General features: G+C 43.8%; 1 protein-coding gene across 1 annotated transcript in view; it reads left to right on the plus strand.

Annotated features, from left to right (window-relative positions):
- The first annotated feature begins 646 nt into the window (after positions 1 to 646).
- Positions 647 to 16,343, plus strand: part of HSD17B4 (hydroxysteroid 17-beta dehydrogenase 4) — an 883,985-nt gene continuing 868,288 nt past the window's right edge. The window contains exon 1 of the mRNA XM_086961070.1: positions 647 to 869. Within this exon, the coding sequence (XP_086817196.1) occupies positions 812 to 869 (58 nt within the window). The 5' untranslated portion in view covers positions 647 to 811. The remainder of the gene's footprint in view (positions 870 to 16,343) is intronic.

Consider the following 16,343-nt stretch of genomic DNA (forward strand, 5'->3'; position numbering starts at 1 on the left):
TATTTAGTGGACTCTATTAGCATCCATTTCATGCCTTTTTCTTCCACCCTCCTACGCTCTCTGTTCCTTTATCTCAGCCATGAATGTTCTTTTTCATCTCCGCTTTCTAACTTTGTCTCTATGTTCCAGTATTTCTCGGCCCCCTTTCCTTCTTTTTACCTCTATTGCTCTGGGTCAAAATCTAATGATTAATAATAAATCTGGTCCTGAAATATGAGTGCCTGTATTCCCCTTCTGCAATTATCGGTCCAATGTCAAACTAAGCTGCAGGCCTTGGCTTGAGTCTGGCTGCTACAACCAAGCGAGAGCCGTGGATCAGCGTTTCCGTTAACTTTCACCTACAACAGCCTTCCTTGCACTGACTGGCACGACCTTCCCTCCACTGCAGCTCGGGCGCATAAAGTGCCAGTAACAGGGAAAGCAATAAGGAGCAGACGAGTTCGCTCACTCTGAGCAAGTTCGCCGCTATCTGCATACGTATCTATAAATCACAGTTCAGTCCATCTAAACCCACTAGCTTTGCGAACTTCTAATCTACACCAACACTGCACACACTGCTTCCCCAGCTTTTATATCCAATCAGCACCTGTTTCCTGTCTGAGCACGTTCGGTTGGGGTCATAGGCGTGGTTTTCTTTGCACTAGGCACCGATTGGTCTAATATTTGTCAGAGCGAGGCTTGAAACGCAGAAAGAAAAATTATGCTTCCTGAACCTGTGCTCCTTTGATCGAGTTTGAGTTGGTCGCTGCTGTCATTAATTGAGGAGGCTTGTAACAGACAAGAGCGTTAAGAAGGCACAACAAAGAGCAGCATGGCAACCCCGCTGAGATTTGATGGGAAAGTGGTGCTTGTGACAGGAGCTGGAGGAGGTAAGAGTTCCTCCATAGTGAATGACGCTCCGATCTGCACTGTTTATGTATACTTTTAGGGACACTTCTATATATTTATATATACACACACTGGAAGGCTCCTGTGTGCGCTAAACGAAGTCACATGATATATTATAAATTACCAGTCGGGTTGCACTATTGTATAGTCATTGCACTAAAGCTTCATGCATCGTTATGCACTACCAGGCGGGCAACTAGAGCCACATTTGTGTGTCCTGAACCTATTTACTCTACACACATTTACAGCACACGCTCAATAAAGAACGTGTTTAAGTGATGTGCACATTATTTTCAAAAGGATAGGAGCAAACGTTTTAGCGTGTGCTTAAGATGCGTATTTCAAATGTAGTTAAGCGGGTTATTCATGGATGATCAGTCGAGCATATAGAGCAAGGTTCAATTACTTCTTTGTGGTTTCAAATGTTTTTACGTTCCTTTGAGATCAGAATGCTCATTGAGTGCCAGTTCGAGACCTCTACAATGAGCGGAAGGCTGTCTACAGTTGTGCAAAGTATGTTTTATAATTTCTGTTCTGTTTTAGGAAGAGCTGGTAACCCTGCATATGATAAAGACTAGGCACCCTACCAAGATTGCTCAGTTACAAATGTTGAATTCATTAGGATGAAAACATTCATTGCAGTTATTTTCTCATGCAGACTTTCGTACCAGCATATTTTTCAAAACAATTTGCACTGTTTAAGTATATATTTGCAATGGTTTTATTCTCCAATTATGTATTTTCAATGTCATATAAAAGCTTATTGCCGGATAGAAGAAACTGTCTAGTTGTTAAGTTGAACAACTTGGTTCCAAAAGACAGTAATCCCGATTCCATACTTTAGCTCGTTTTTTGATCCTGGGTACATTGGTTCCAAAAGACAGTAATCCCGATTCCATACTTTAGCTCGTTTTTTGATCCTGGGTACATTGCTCTGCTTTCCAGGGCCTCCCTTGTCTTGAAATAGTTTGAGATTGCTTAGAAACTAACTAGCGACTGTAGTAAGTGCTGTTTAAATAATTGAGTTTAGCTAAAAACTGTTTGTGTTCTATAGGTTGATTAAAAAAAAGTGCATAGAATATTGTGCACCTTCATGTTTTGGACATAACAATCCTACATTCTTTCAGTGCAGGCGATTTAGTTGTTCTTGACACGTTACATTTCCCCATTTATTTGGTAGGCACTTCATTCACAAATGTACTTATTAGCTCCGAGTTGCTCTGTTTGCACAGTGTCTGAAAAAAGATCCTTTCAACCCGTTCTCTTCATGCTGTTGACCCTTGGACTGGGTGAGGCGGCAGATCAGTGGCGGCTGGTGACTTTTGAAAGTGGTGGTTCGAAAAAGTTGGGGGTGGGTGCTTTGTCGCGCGCGAGTCCTACCGTCATAAGGTGAGTTTATGGGGTTCTACCCACGGGAATATTTTGGAAATAGAGTGGGGAAATGGTACTTTAAGCTAATTTGAGGAAGCATTAAAGTTTATAAAGCAATGGTGAAAGTGCAGCCTTGAAATATTTAAATAAAATGAACACATAACAAATGCTACGTATCTTATTGAATTAAAACTGTTTATTGTGGCAAGCAAGGCTTTCAGTTATCTTACCTGCACAAGGGTTGACTCTGCACCTATTTATATTGTTTACACTGCAGCAGAGCAAAAACGCTGTCTTTTTGGCCAAATTTTAGTTATACAAATTACTATCTCTACAGGCCCCATGTTTATTATGCCCTGACAAAGGGTTGTATTTATTGCTTGCATTTTGAAGGGGGTGGGGAAGTGCCTGCTTCCAGCAGTTTTAATCAGGTTTCAAGCCATTTGTTCCATACAAACAGCGGACTCGGGCTCAGCGCTGTATTTCGATCCAGGAATTCTAAAGTGCTTTGCCCAGAGCAGGACCAAAACAGTCGCTCTCCAATTGGAACCAACAGCAAAACAGGAAAGAGGAGAAACATCCCCTCTACTTTGCATTCAAAAGCAGCACTTTTTCGAGGAGTCACTCTGAACTGAAAGTTAACCTCCTCCTCTTGGTGAGACGGCAGTGACAACAGTTTGTAAATAGTCTGACCGAGTAGTGCTGCTACTGCTGATGCAGAAGGTGCCCAGAATACGGCGTCATCGCAGAGCTTCAGCAATCCACACATACAAGAAACAACATGTTAAGCACATACCTACCGCTATTAAAATTGCAAAAATATAATGCCACAATCTCTACAATAGTCACTTGCAGCCACGCACAGTCTACCAAAGATCATCATCAATACAGTGAAGATAATGAACATCAACATACACTAGTTGAAACTAACCGACAGGGAAGAGGCCCAAAATATATATATATATATTAATACAGTTCCATGTCAGACGGTGAGGTCATGTCAAAGATCAGGAAATTGCCACCACCTACAGAGCAAACAGGAAGCAATGAGGCAGAGGTCCCTGCGAGACCGAGAACAGTGACACATTCATCACACTGCCCTTCTCCTCTAGCAGTTTCATAATGCAGGTCTGCCCTCCTCACCCTTACTGCCAACCGGTGAAAAAACGACATTTGTGCCCAGTGGAGCGACTGTAACTGTGCACCCACGCATACAAAATATAAAACTTCAATGGTCTCTGCTGGTGGATTGAAATGAAAACACTCCGTTTTTCAAAGCCATGCATGCAGCTGATAACAGTTAAATACAGCGTTGCGCAGCTAGTGACAAATGTGCAGAGCAGCACTATATAAAAACACACGTTTCTTCTTATTACAAAGACACTACAGTGTCTTGTGCAATAACCTGCGGCGAGCTCTTTAAACAAATTTGGCCATCGGCAAACTCAAAGTGCACACTGCAAGGGCCGCCGAGATGTGGGTTCGTTCGTTCACAAGGTCACACAGTGGTGAATCCCTGCCCAGCCATCCCAGCCTTTCATCCATCCGAGGTGATCCTGAGTTAGTACCACGAGGCTGGGTAATCGCATTATCAGTTAAATACAGCGCTGCACTGCCAGTGGCAAATCTGCCGAGCAGCACTATATAAAAACACACGTTTCTTTTTATTATACAGACAACCTTATCACTTGGATAATAGCAACATACCGGTCCGGGGGAGGCGTTTACTTTAATGATTATAAAAACAAATAAACTTACCTGGCATCTCCGGCTTTGGTCCCGCCGCGTCACATCACGTCAGAGGAACTAACTTCTCCCCGCTCTTTTCCTTGAACTTGACTGGCAAATCAGAAGAGGACTGGATGCGACTGCCGGCTACTCTGCTGTATCCTGGCTTGGGACAGGGCACAGGGCGACTGTACTTCACCGCCCGAGCAGGATCCCATCTCCAGACTCCAGCACTACACTAGGCATGCGCAGCATGCCTAATGTAATGTCAATGCAGTGGGGGTGCTGAAATAAAAAGCGCCCCTCGCAGATGCGCAGTCGGAGTCTGGAAGGACTCCTACTGCTCCTGCGTGCTCTGTGCATTTGTTACTCTGGCATGCGCACATGAGGCAGTGAAGCAGCTGCCAGCACACGGGCGGAAATGTAAACAGACGAATTGTCAAATTTCTTTGTCAATTTGTCTGCTTACATTCTTGCTTTGCTGCCCGATTCAGTGCTTCGTGATTGCCTAGTGGGGCGCTGCCCCAACGCCCCTATGGACCAGCCGCCCCTGCGGCAGATCCCGGGTTGCTGCAGCTCTCACTGAAATGCTATTTTTTTTGTTTTCTTCGCAGGGTATCTTAACCAATTACTAAGTTTAAACATCACAGTGCATTTCAGTTAGTTGTATATTAATAACCTAGTAAAAACAATTCAGATGCCATGTTGCTTCTTACATATATTTGGCACAAGTTCGGGCACACATCTTTGATCTAATTTATAGACCCAGTAATGTACACTTTGAGCCGTTTCCCAACATTTGAGATTACGTAACTCCTGCGTTGTCTTATCCGTGATTTGTTTCTCTGAAAAATTAATTAGACTGCCTTATTAGAGGCCAGCAGTTTCACCATAAAAATTATGTTCCCTCCTATACACCCCCTGGCTCACTCCAAACATCAGTTTACTACTATGATCTCCTAAACAACTCTACTAAATTCTCCCTCATGTTATCTCTCCTTTGACTCATCCCAAACCTAATTTTTCTCCTGTGATTCTTTCTCCCTAATCCCATTCTACATGCTCTTCCCGCGTCCATCCCACCTTTACTCATCCCATACCTCAATTTAATACTATGATCTCCTAATTAACACTTCTGTTTTTCTTCCCTCTAATATCCCTCCAATACTCTATTCAATCCCACTTACAGACTCATATGTACTCAGCTCAAATGACCTTGTACCTCCCTATGCTATATTCATATTTACCTATACTAATCCACCACAAATACTTTTAAGTTCTGGAATAGCGTGCTACTTGCAGAAAAGCGATTCAACGCCTCGTCCGGGGTAGTAAGTGCTATATAAATATAAATACAATTACAAAACAATATAAATAAAAAAATTCAACATTAACATTTATCTAACTTCTCCCAGAAAAAGCATTGTGACAAATCTTGACATCCGCTTACAAAGTTTTTCTTGCATCTGAATACAATTTTACAAAACATTTAGCATTTAGTGATCAGTACCTTCATTCCAAAATGTTACCAGTTTCACACTACTATTTTGGATTTCGATTGTGTGGTGTTTGTGAACTACTGCAGTGGTTCGATATAAACAGCCAGAGTAGTGCAAATACCGTCACTGCCAAAAAGCTAACAAGGTAGCTACATCTATGAATAAACCTGCTTCAGACATTATTAGTGTCACCTGGAGGTCACAGATTTGTATTTTCTTTGGGAGCCAATCAAACTTACATCCTTCAGAAATCGGTACATAGAGTACCCAGCTGCAGCTTCTCAGCAATGGCGGAGGAGTGTCACCCATTGGCTTAGAGCCATCAGCTGAAAAATAAAACAATATTTTTATTTAATTTTTGTAATTCTTTCTTTATTCGGTTTTAGACATTGCAAAACCATAAAAGCAACATAATAAGTTATACATTTACATGTTTAAAAATATCAGGTCTATCATAAAGATGTTTTTTTAACATAATTCTAAAATATTAAAAGAATCAATTTCAATTAAATAATTCAGCTTTTAAAGATTGTTCCTGTGCCTTATAATACATTTTAAGAAGTTTAATACATGATAACAAGTGCATTCAGAATCTAACATTTGTAGGGATAACATGGCGGGACGACATTGTCTAAAACCCCAGCGTTTTAACAGGGGAAGTAACCAGATTTTTCTATGGGTATTAAAATATTTACAGAACAATATGGTATGTATGCAGGACTGTGGCGACATGTCATCACATGGGCAATGAGCCAAAGTTGGTTCCCATGTATTCTTTACTGGAAAGGCTACGAGTCTATGAAAAAGGTTGAATCTAAACCTTGTCAGAAGCATCTTGTCGTAAGTACTGATCTCTAATGTCAAATAAGGCTGGATTTGCGGGGTGAGCTGTACCATGTTTGCATGTAATACAGATTGTTTAGATGATACCAGAGTAATCCTAAGGGTCTCTAAATGATTCAGGGCTATTTGCTTCAATTCTTTCTTTGATACTTCAGTTAGCTTGTCAGGTGTAAGATAGTACTTTTCTAGACCCAAGTCTAGAAAGAAGTGCCTGACATAGGTAAGCCATGTTATTTTGTACGCGCGGTCCAGCGCAATGGAATCCACTAAGATGTTTTTTGTCAGCGCGTTTTTGTCAGAGACCCAAATGCGCCTCCAAAGTAACAATGGTTGGACCCTTATCAGGTCTTCTAAAAATGGGATTCCTAATTCTACATGACAGGCATAGATAGGGGAGCATTATGGAGCACATAGGAGAAATCTCATGAAAGCGTTCTCTACTATCTGGAGAGAACCAACATCTGCATGGCCCCATACCCCCGCCCCATACAATGCAATTGCTTGACATTTCGCTGCGTAGATTTTTAGCAGTTCAGCTGTTGGTCTCCTTCCAAGTCGTTGGGAGAAGTTCATCAGCCTAGTCTGCCTTGGACAATGCTGTATCCACCTCCTGGCGTAAAACCGCACCAGAGAGGACAGATCTGGTTTTGACCAAGCACAGAGACTTTCTGACACCGGAGAACAGAGACTTTCTGACACCGGAGAACAAAGAGAAATTGGCTATAAATGTTAGGGCCCAGACCACTGAACTTAAGATCACTTTTGGAATTTAGGAGGAACCTCTGCCAAAGAGACGAGTTGGGAGAAGCTGGAGAAGTACTGCCCCTTTGCTGTGTGCTGTCTGGGGTTGACATGCAGTAGCTGTTTCTGCCAAGGAGAGGAACTGTGTATGTATTCTGCGTGACAAAGTATATCCAAGGGCTTGAGGTGGAGCTTGCCCCCTGTTCAAGAATACTCAAGAACAGCAAAGACTTCACCATCCTTCTGGGCATCGTCTCTGGAACCGCTGGCTTCATCCGCCGCAGAGGAAAAAAAGCAGCCCACTCAGTCACAAAGTCCATCAATGGTTCCATGTCCTGAAGGCACTGCTGCACTTCGCTCCACATCCTTGATCTCACCGACGCTGCTGGGCGACAGTCACCGAGCCGATGCTTGCACCACATCCTGTGGGCACCGCACTCCGCACCTCCTCTCTTCACTCTGCCCGGACGTCACAGACACCATCGCTGTCTGACGCGAACAGCGACCGGCTCCTTCGCCTGCACCATGACCTGCCAGTACCGCATTGAGCACAACCTCACTCCTCATTGTAAGCCTGGGCTTCACCGACGCCGTTAGATGATAGTTAGTGAGTCGCTGCCTGCACTGTGCCATCTAGTCACCGCATGCTGCACCGCTTCCACTTCACATCGCAACCGCTACAGTTGTCCCTACCGGCCTGCACCAACGTGTCGGCCGCAACAAGAAAGGTACTGTCTACGAGTCTGTCGACGCTTTAGCTGACCTGTACCGACGCGGTCGGCTGGAACTGTTAGACTCTGACGTTTTCAGCTTCGCTGTAGCCCTAGACGGAACTACCGACCTGGAAGAACTGTGTCCTTCAAATGTTCTTGCAAATTGAAGGCTATCTTGCAAAGTGACTATTTTTACAGTTTTATATGTTGTATTTTTGTCGTATTTGGTCTTGCTGGTTTAGATAAACGTGCTTATTTTTTCTAAACTTGTGGGGTGTCCATTTGTAGTGTTCTCGCTCTGTTACTGTCTGCATGCACCAATGCTTTACACTGCCTCCGAGATAAGCCAGTCTGCTCGTGCCAAGCTACCAAGGGGGTTAGCAGGGGTTATTTTAGAAGAGTATTCCCCATACCCTGATTAGGATGAAAGGTCCCTACTTGGACAGGGGGGCAAACCATTGCCAACTAGAGATCCCCATTTCTAACACTTACATACATGAATCATTGGAACACATTGCATGTCTGCCAAGGAAGTTGAGATTCCTATAATAGATACACTAGTGCTTAAGCACGTGGGAGTGCTGGCCAGTGGTATTATCTCTCTAAAGTCAATTCAATTTAACTTTATTCGATTCATACAAAGAATCATAAAACTTTGCAGTTCAATACAATTTTAAAAAGAGAAAGTTATTCAAGTCATGAAAAACAGATTCAATAAAAACATGTACAGACTTATGGTGCATCAATTAAAAACTCCCTTCTGGTAATAATGGACCGCAAAAACCTTGCCACTACTACACATGTAAACAAATCCGGGAGCAATTGTAAAAAATAAATAGGCCGGTCTTCATTGTCTAAAATTTAAAGATTTTATTAAAGGCTTGATAAAAATAGTCCTTAAGTCAGTATAAAATTTACAAAAAAACAGTACATGTATGGTTGATTGTTTGGAGATCTGGTCACAAGGGCAACATGTTAGTCGACAAGACCAATTATTTGTGTTAGGGAAACTAGTCAAGCGGTGAAAAATATCCAGTCTAAAATGTGTCAAGACAAATCTATGTTGGGCATTTAAAACACTGATTAAATATGGTTGCATCGTATAACGGGTCAATGCCATTTGGTTATGTTGTACGGTGGGCTTCACAAGTTCCAATATTAATCTTTTTTCCTCCAAGTTTTTCAAACATACCCTTTTTAGTGATTCTCTTGATATATGCAATAAAGATGCAGGCTTTGCATAATATTCAGAGTGGCAGATATCATGCATGAAATTTGTTACGTACTTCAACCATGTTATTTTCATTGCATGATCAGCACCGCAGCAGTCCTGTAAAATGGCTTTGTTAAAACTCGTATAATCCGATGTCTATAACTAAAGTCAAAAGTGGTGTTCCCAAATAAACAAATGGAGCAACAGCCAAACCCTTTCTGTAGGTGATCTTTGTGACCCTTTTTTGTTAACTCCCTTTGATATTTTTGATAAACGGGGTACTGTCTGCCTTCTAAGAATGCACACTTTTTTTAATGTTGCTCCGAGTACTTCGAATAGCGGTATGGCTGATTTCTTTGGTTTCTAGAAATTCCCCTAAGTAAAACTGGCGACACTAGTTTTTTTAAATTGATATGCTCTTTGTTCCCAGCATCTTGTGCATAACAAGGTACTCTAGTACCTAGCTATTCACATAATCTTTGTAGCAGGGTAGACGTGATCTTAGCCCTACCCCCGGGCTTCCTTATCCAGTCCTAACCACGCCCATCTGGCAGAGGAGGCGGACTGGCCATCCTCTACCGGGATCACTTTTCCTGTAGAACCAACGATGCCCACATCTTGGACTCTGAAAGCCTTCATTTTACTATCCAGCTAGCGCCGACTAGTACGCTGTCAGGCCTCCTAGTATATCGTCCCCCTGGCCATTTTGGCCCGTTTGCTAGCGCTCTCCTTGAATCAATAGCATCTCTGGCCCATTCTACCTCCAACTTCTCTATACTAGGAGACCTCAACATCCATTTCGACGACCCCCTTGACACAGGGGCAGCCGACTTGATCTCAGACCTGGCGGCCTACGGCCTCCACCTTACCAACTCCGGAGCCACACACACTAAGGGTCATCTGCTAGACCCTGTGTTTACCAATATCCTCACCCTACAAGCCAAAGAGTTGCCCTCCCCCTCCCGTGGACGGACCATTTTTTGGTCCCTCTCCGCTTACCAGGGGCATTCAGGAAACCCCACAAGCCCGCCACCTATACTAGGGACAGGGCATGGTCCAGACTCTCTGCCGAGGACTGGGCCAGAGCCTTGAACTCTACAACCCCTAGTTCACCGGAAGACCCGGTCACCGCGGACAGAAAGTTCAGGGAGTGGATCTCCACCTCCCTCGATTCTATCCTCCCCATGAAAACCTGTGAGGATAAAAACGGGAAAATAGGATCAGCCCCATGGTACAGCCCGGAACTCAGAACTTTCCGCAAAGAGTGCAAAAAAGCGGAGCGAATATGGAGAAAGGACTGGCTTCATGCCAGCAAGGACGCCTACCGTAGGTCGCTGAGAACCTATAAATCCACCCTGAAGCTCACTAAAGCCTCTTACTACGACACCAGAATAAAAAAATTCCACCAATTCGGCGAGAGAATCCTACCTCATCGCCAAAGAGCTCCTGAAAATACCAGCGCCCCCCTCCTCCAACATATCCCCTCCGGACAGAAGTGATGAACTGGCAACCTACTTTGACTCCAAAATCGCCCGTATCCTAGTCTCCCTCCCTTCTCCCAGTCTGCCTAACCACACGGACAATGATGCACCTACTAACCATACAGGAAACATCCTGCACCCACAGTTGACCGCATTCAGGGCAGTATCGTTGGACGAAGTAGGAACAACCCTGGCCAAGATGAAAAGCGGCTCCCCCCTTGATCCCGCCCCCATCAGATTCCTGAAAACAGTGGCCCCTGCCATCGTGCCCACTATCACGGAGCTGATTAACATCTCGCTATCCCAAGGCTCTGTCCCCCCAAGCTGGAAGAGTGCTGTAGTCAAAGCTCTTCTTAAGAAACCTCAACTGGACCCCTCCAACCTGGCTAACTATCGGCCAATCTCACTTCTCCCTAGCATCAGCAAAATGTCCGAGAAACTGGTCAACGTTCAACTGTCCCAGTTTCTTGAATCAAACAACCTTCTGCGTCGGTCCCAAACTGGGTTCCGTCCGGGCCACGGCACAGACACCGCCCTTCTCGCTGTCATCGAGGAGGCAAGGTGCATTTTGGATTCATGAGGGTCAGTGGCAGTGATCCTCCTGGACCTCAGTGCAGCCTTTGACACGGTGAACCACCGTGTCCTACTCCACCGGCTGGCCGTGGCAGGACTCGCGGGCACCGCGCTCGCATGGATAGAATCTTTCCTTTCAGGTCGCTCGTTCCAGGTATGGGACGGCAACTCCCACTCAGCCCCTCTCCCCCTTTCTAGCGGAGTCCCCCAGGGGTCTTCGCTAAGCCCCACCTTGCTTAACGCATACATGGCCCCTCTCGAGGATGTCGTCGCCCCATTCGGGATCAAGATAGTGAGCTACGCGGACGACACGCAACTGGTCGTCTCACTCTCACATCTTGACAACCACCCAGACAATCTGTTGAACTGCCTCCAGGAAATCCACCACTGGATGTGCGAGTCATCACTTAAGCTCAACGGATCGAAAACCGAAGTTATGCTCATGGGCAAGAAATGGACCACCATCCCCCCATCGGTCTGGCCAGACGTTTTCGGCGAGGTGCCCACCCCGAAACAAGAAATCAAGACCTTGGGAGTCTGGCTTGAACCTGAGCTGTCTTTGAAGACCCAGGCAGCCAAAACAGCAGATACCTGCTTCGGACTCATGCGCTCCATCCGCAAGATCCTTCCACTACTTCCGCCCCTATCAAGGAAACTCTTGGTTGAAGGTCTGATCCTTGGTCGGCTAGACTACAGCAACGCTGTCTATCTTGGAGCTCCTGAATCTACCTTGGCAAAACTCCAGCGAACTCAAAACGCTGCTCGCCCGGCTCCTTATGAGTCTCCCCTCCAGAGCCTCTGCCAGACCAGCGCTCAAGGCCCTACACTGGCTTCCAGTGCGTCAGAGGGTAGAATTTAAGGCCTTGTGTACCGCCCACAAACTCCTCAACGGTCTAGGCCCTTCTATCCTGAGAGACATGGTCACCCCATACAAGGCCCCCAGACCCCTGCGCTCGGATAACGAGCGTTTGGCCAATGTCCCTAGATTTAGGAAGGCACGCACCGGCGGTCGACGCTTCGCAGTAAAAGCGTTCTCAGGATGGAACTCACTCCCCCGCTGCCTGCGACTGGAACCCTGTCACCTTCTCTTCCGTAAAAAATTGAAAACTCTGCTTTTCCCAAAATAGTTCCCCTTCCCCCTCTGGTCTCCACAAGTATTATAGCGCGGGGATGCCTCCGGGTCACCAGGCGCTCTATAAATCGCTAAATAAATAAATAATAAATAAGAGCAATATTAACCAGCAGGCCAGCATCAATTGATACTTCCAAAGAGAAATTGTACTTGCACTGGAAAACCATAACCGGACACATTTTCAAAGACACTGCCTGCCGCGCGATGCTTTGAAATTGGGGTGCAAGCACTTCCGGCCTTGTGCTATGAAGCATAATCCTTAGTTTGTGCAGTTAGGCCCTCCCTCCCTCTCCTTTTAAAATAAATGTGGCAGAAACTAGCTGTGGACACTGTGCACATTAGCAAATGCTGAGATGGGGGACTGCGCTGGACTGAATATCTCAATATTCTTTGTATTGTCGAATTTGGAGTATGATGCTATTGCGACCACTGTACCTTTAAAAGAGAAAGGGTGGTGAAGCCACAGTGGACCATTGTGAAAGAAATCTTGCAAAAAGCATGATGCGGTGCTTGGCAGTTCTTACTACTACTCACATCACTCCAAGCTTAGAGATGAAGAGGGCAAGCTGTCGGAAATTAACCACTTGCACTCATCGCAGTCTGTTGCTCTTGTATGCTTATCGATCCCACAAGAGGCTGCGAATCATTTGTGTATTACAGAAAAGGCGCAAGGCGATTTTAGAAGGACTCACAAATGTGTATAGCGAATTACAAAATAAAGTGTGTAGCGCACATCTGTGAACTGAAATGACGTTAGGTAACCTGTATTTGTGAAACGCATGTTAATCCCTTGGGTAATCTTGGCGCTGAATGACACTATAGTCCAACTCATTGGTACTCATTTTGTCCACCTCCGAGTGATGAAAGGCTGAGTAGATACGCTAAGATTCGAATCTGTGAGCGAGAGGTCACGCACAGTTTATTGAAGTGAATGTATGAATTCACTGATCAACCAGGCCTGGTTTAGGATTCAGATGCTGGCTTTGCAAGTAAGAAGTATTTTTATGTATCTGGCTGTGCACAGCAAAACCTATAGAGCCTCATTCCGAGTTCAGTGGAAATGTCAAATCCGGTGCAAACGGTTGTTTGTAAGTGATTTTAAGTTCCAAGTCCCGAGTAAACTACACTCCGATCTGTGTTTTTTTCTCCTCACACATTCTAGTAGCTGACGATATTTACATAAGGAAACAAGTTCCCGACTTTACATTGAGTAGCTTAAGTAAAGGGAAGTTATGCAATAAAACCAAAATCTGATGTTATTCTTTGTTTTTAACACAAAAGTCAGAATGGGGATGTAAAGACACCGAAATTTAAAATATGCAAAGTCTTGTAATACATTTTCACCAACTTTTCCTCCCAATATTTCTAAGAAAGTGTGATAAGTGCAATAATATAAACATACTACTGGCATTGCATTGGTTGCACACAATGTTATGTCACAAATTACACTGAATGTGTTAATCTATCATGGTTTCTATCCTCCCTAAAAAAGGAAATATCCATGAAAGAGCGTCACAAAATATGGGTGTTTTAACCTTGCATGCTTCATACAAAGCGCACCTATGAATCTGGTTTTATTTCGTTTCTAATAAGAATCCTTGTTCCCATCCCACTTTTAAAATAAGAAGTGATGTCTCGTTTGTATTTTGTATGAGGACTGCATTTTTTAAATAGTTATACTCGCTATCACTGAAGAAATAGATCGTTTTTAGGTCGAAGTCTGCAGTGCAGGGCATGGCCCTGCTGCTGGCAAAGAGATATTGTGAGCAGGGGATTTCAGTATGGCGTGAAGCCACGTCCCTTTTTTCCATTGGCAGGCCTCTGGAAACGGAGGACTGCCATTGGAACAAGCATTTACAATGCAATGGTTTCGCCTTTGGAAAAGTTAGAGTTATTGGCATTGTAAATGACAAAATTTGTATTTATGTGTTGGTTTTGAAAACAGATAAATAAATGGCATTGTCATTTACATTGCCATTAGCTTAATCTCTGCAGTCACCACTCTGCACTCCCTAGTCACTCCCTAGTCACTCCCTAGTCACTCCCTAGTCACTCTCCACTCCCTAGTCACTCTCCATTCTCATTTTAAGCCTAGATTTTCATGATGTCCACTTTATTGACTGGTCCGAAGTTACTAGTTTTAACTAGGTGCAGGCCCACTACCCTGAAAATCAGCATGCAAACTATTTCAAAAATTGTGGTCTGAAAAGTAGAGAATCGGTTTGCATTTTGACCATCCCACACAATATTATAACCTTTGTTAATTCAATTAAAATGAGTACATTTCTCACAAGAATTACAAAGGTATGGAGAATTGTAGGCATCAGCAACAGGTACTGGATATCAGTTTGTGCATGAAGAATTCCGGAAAAGAGTAAGTTAAAACGCTACTCTACTGCCACTGAGAACTGTACCTAAACCAATAACGAGCACTGGCAAAGCCAAAGAGTCTGGCTTTATTATCCGGCCTTAGCGCTTTTGGCTTTTGCAATGATGGTTTTGTTTGATAGCACTTTATCAGTTTTCTAACCAGGTAAGCCAAAGAATTTTTTCAACACGTCGGCCATCTAGGAACAGTAAAATAATTAAAGTACGGGGGAAAAAAACATTAGGAAAACCATTAAAAAAAGACCAATCCTGCATATGTACATACAGACAGCATGCTCTGAATACTTTGCTAACGTTACCATTCTTTACCCTTCCCAAGATGACTAACGTGTTATGGATCCATGAGTGACCCATCTTAGAACGCAAAATAATTAGAAAGAATTTTTAAAAAAAGTATTCAAAGATAACACCCTATGTTTGCACACCGATGAACAGAGTCTTGATTGCCTGCAGGCTTTTCTTCAACAGTAAGCCTTGTCAGCCACTAACACATATGAAGTTGTAAGGCAGTGATCTATTTAACACTTTCCAATATGCCTGAACACATGTCTTTTCACTTTACCACTCACTAGTGTGACGTATTAACTGGACCACTGCTGCTAACTCCAAGCTGCATTTCAACTAATATTGTAATCGTAAATGTAAATTAAGGAGTGAGGCCAAAAAAACGAACCAGTTATGAGGCTTGCAACCGTAGGATTATTGTGGATACTTTTTTTTTTATTACTGGTCGAGTCATTTCCTTATTACTCTCTCCATGTATTCGTCCCGTACATGCAAAAGCACAATAAAATTCAGAACTTGCCACCCAAAAGAATCAAACAGCATACATGTTTCCATAGTAGAACTCCTTACAAAGTTGACAAGTGCCATCTAACCTACACAGCAGTCTTTGACACCCTGGAACATACTCAGTGATGAAGGCAGATTATTATAAGGCTCAGACTGACGTATACCCCGATTGTCATAAAAACGCAATTGTGTACGCTTAAATAACTGTGAAGGAAATTGATTTTTCTATACTTATGAGCACAAGCAGTGCATACTGTGTTAGTTACAACATTGTTGATCCTTCCACAAACCCCAAACCGGTTTATAAACATCTGGGCGTGAGAAAATACGATTGACTATCCAAGGTGCAAAAAACGTTTGCTAAATCTATTTTCCGAGGGGATGAAAGAACCGCAAATCCCAGCAGACGCCGCTATTCTGCAGCTAGGGATGATGTCATCTTCAAGTCGGGCACACGGACAGCGGGGGGCGGAGGGGGGCGGACAGCGGCACCGATTTGGAAAAATGATACGGTGGTACCGTATTCCTTCTCAACTGTAACTCTCACCCCTCTGAAGAGTTAGTTCACTTTAGTCATGCCGACTATATAACGATGGCAAGGGCTGTACTGTGCGGGAACAGACATTCACTCTCATTAAGGTTCAAGGCTGCCCGCACAGCTTATGGGGTTTACTTGGACATGGGGGAGGGGTCCAATTTTTGTAAGCAAGGGGGTACAGATACCGGTGAGATGGTGCCAATCTTACAAGTGTGTCACTTTCACGCCCTTAAATAAGTGTGTCTCAATGCACAAATAACATGAACAAATTCATTAAAGAGAATCCCTTTCTTTGAAAACACAGTAAAAACAAACATTTTAGAAACACTTCATTATAAACATTATGCACGATCATCTCACACCCATCTTCCCGCTCCTCGATAGTGGAACATGTTAAAATCGTAAAACATTGACGACATCTATACACAAGCACCATACTTGTA

Source organism: Lissotriton vulgaris, chromosome 3_1 (genome assembly GCF_964263255.1).
Source record: "Lissotriton vulgaris chromosome 3_1, aLisVul1.2, whole genome shotgun sequence".
In the NCBI taxonomy this organism is placed as follows: Eukaryota; Metazoa; Chordata; class Amphibia; order Caudata; family Salamandridae; genus Lissotriton; species Lissotriton vulgaris.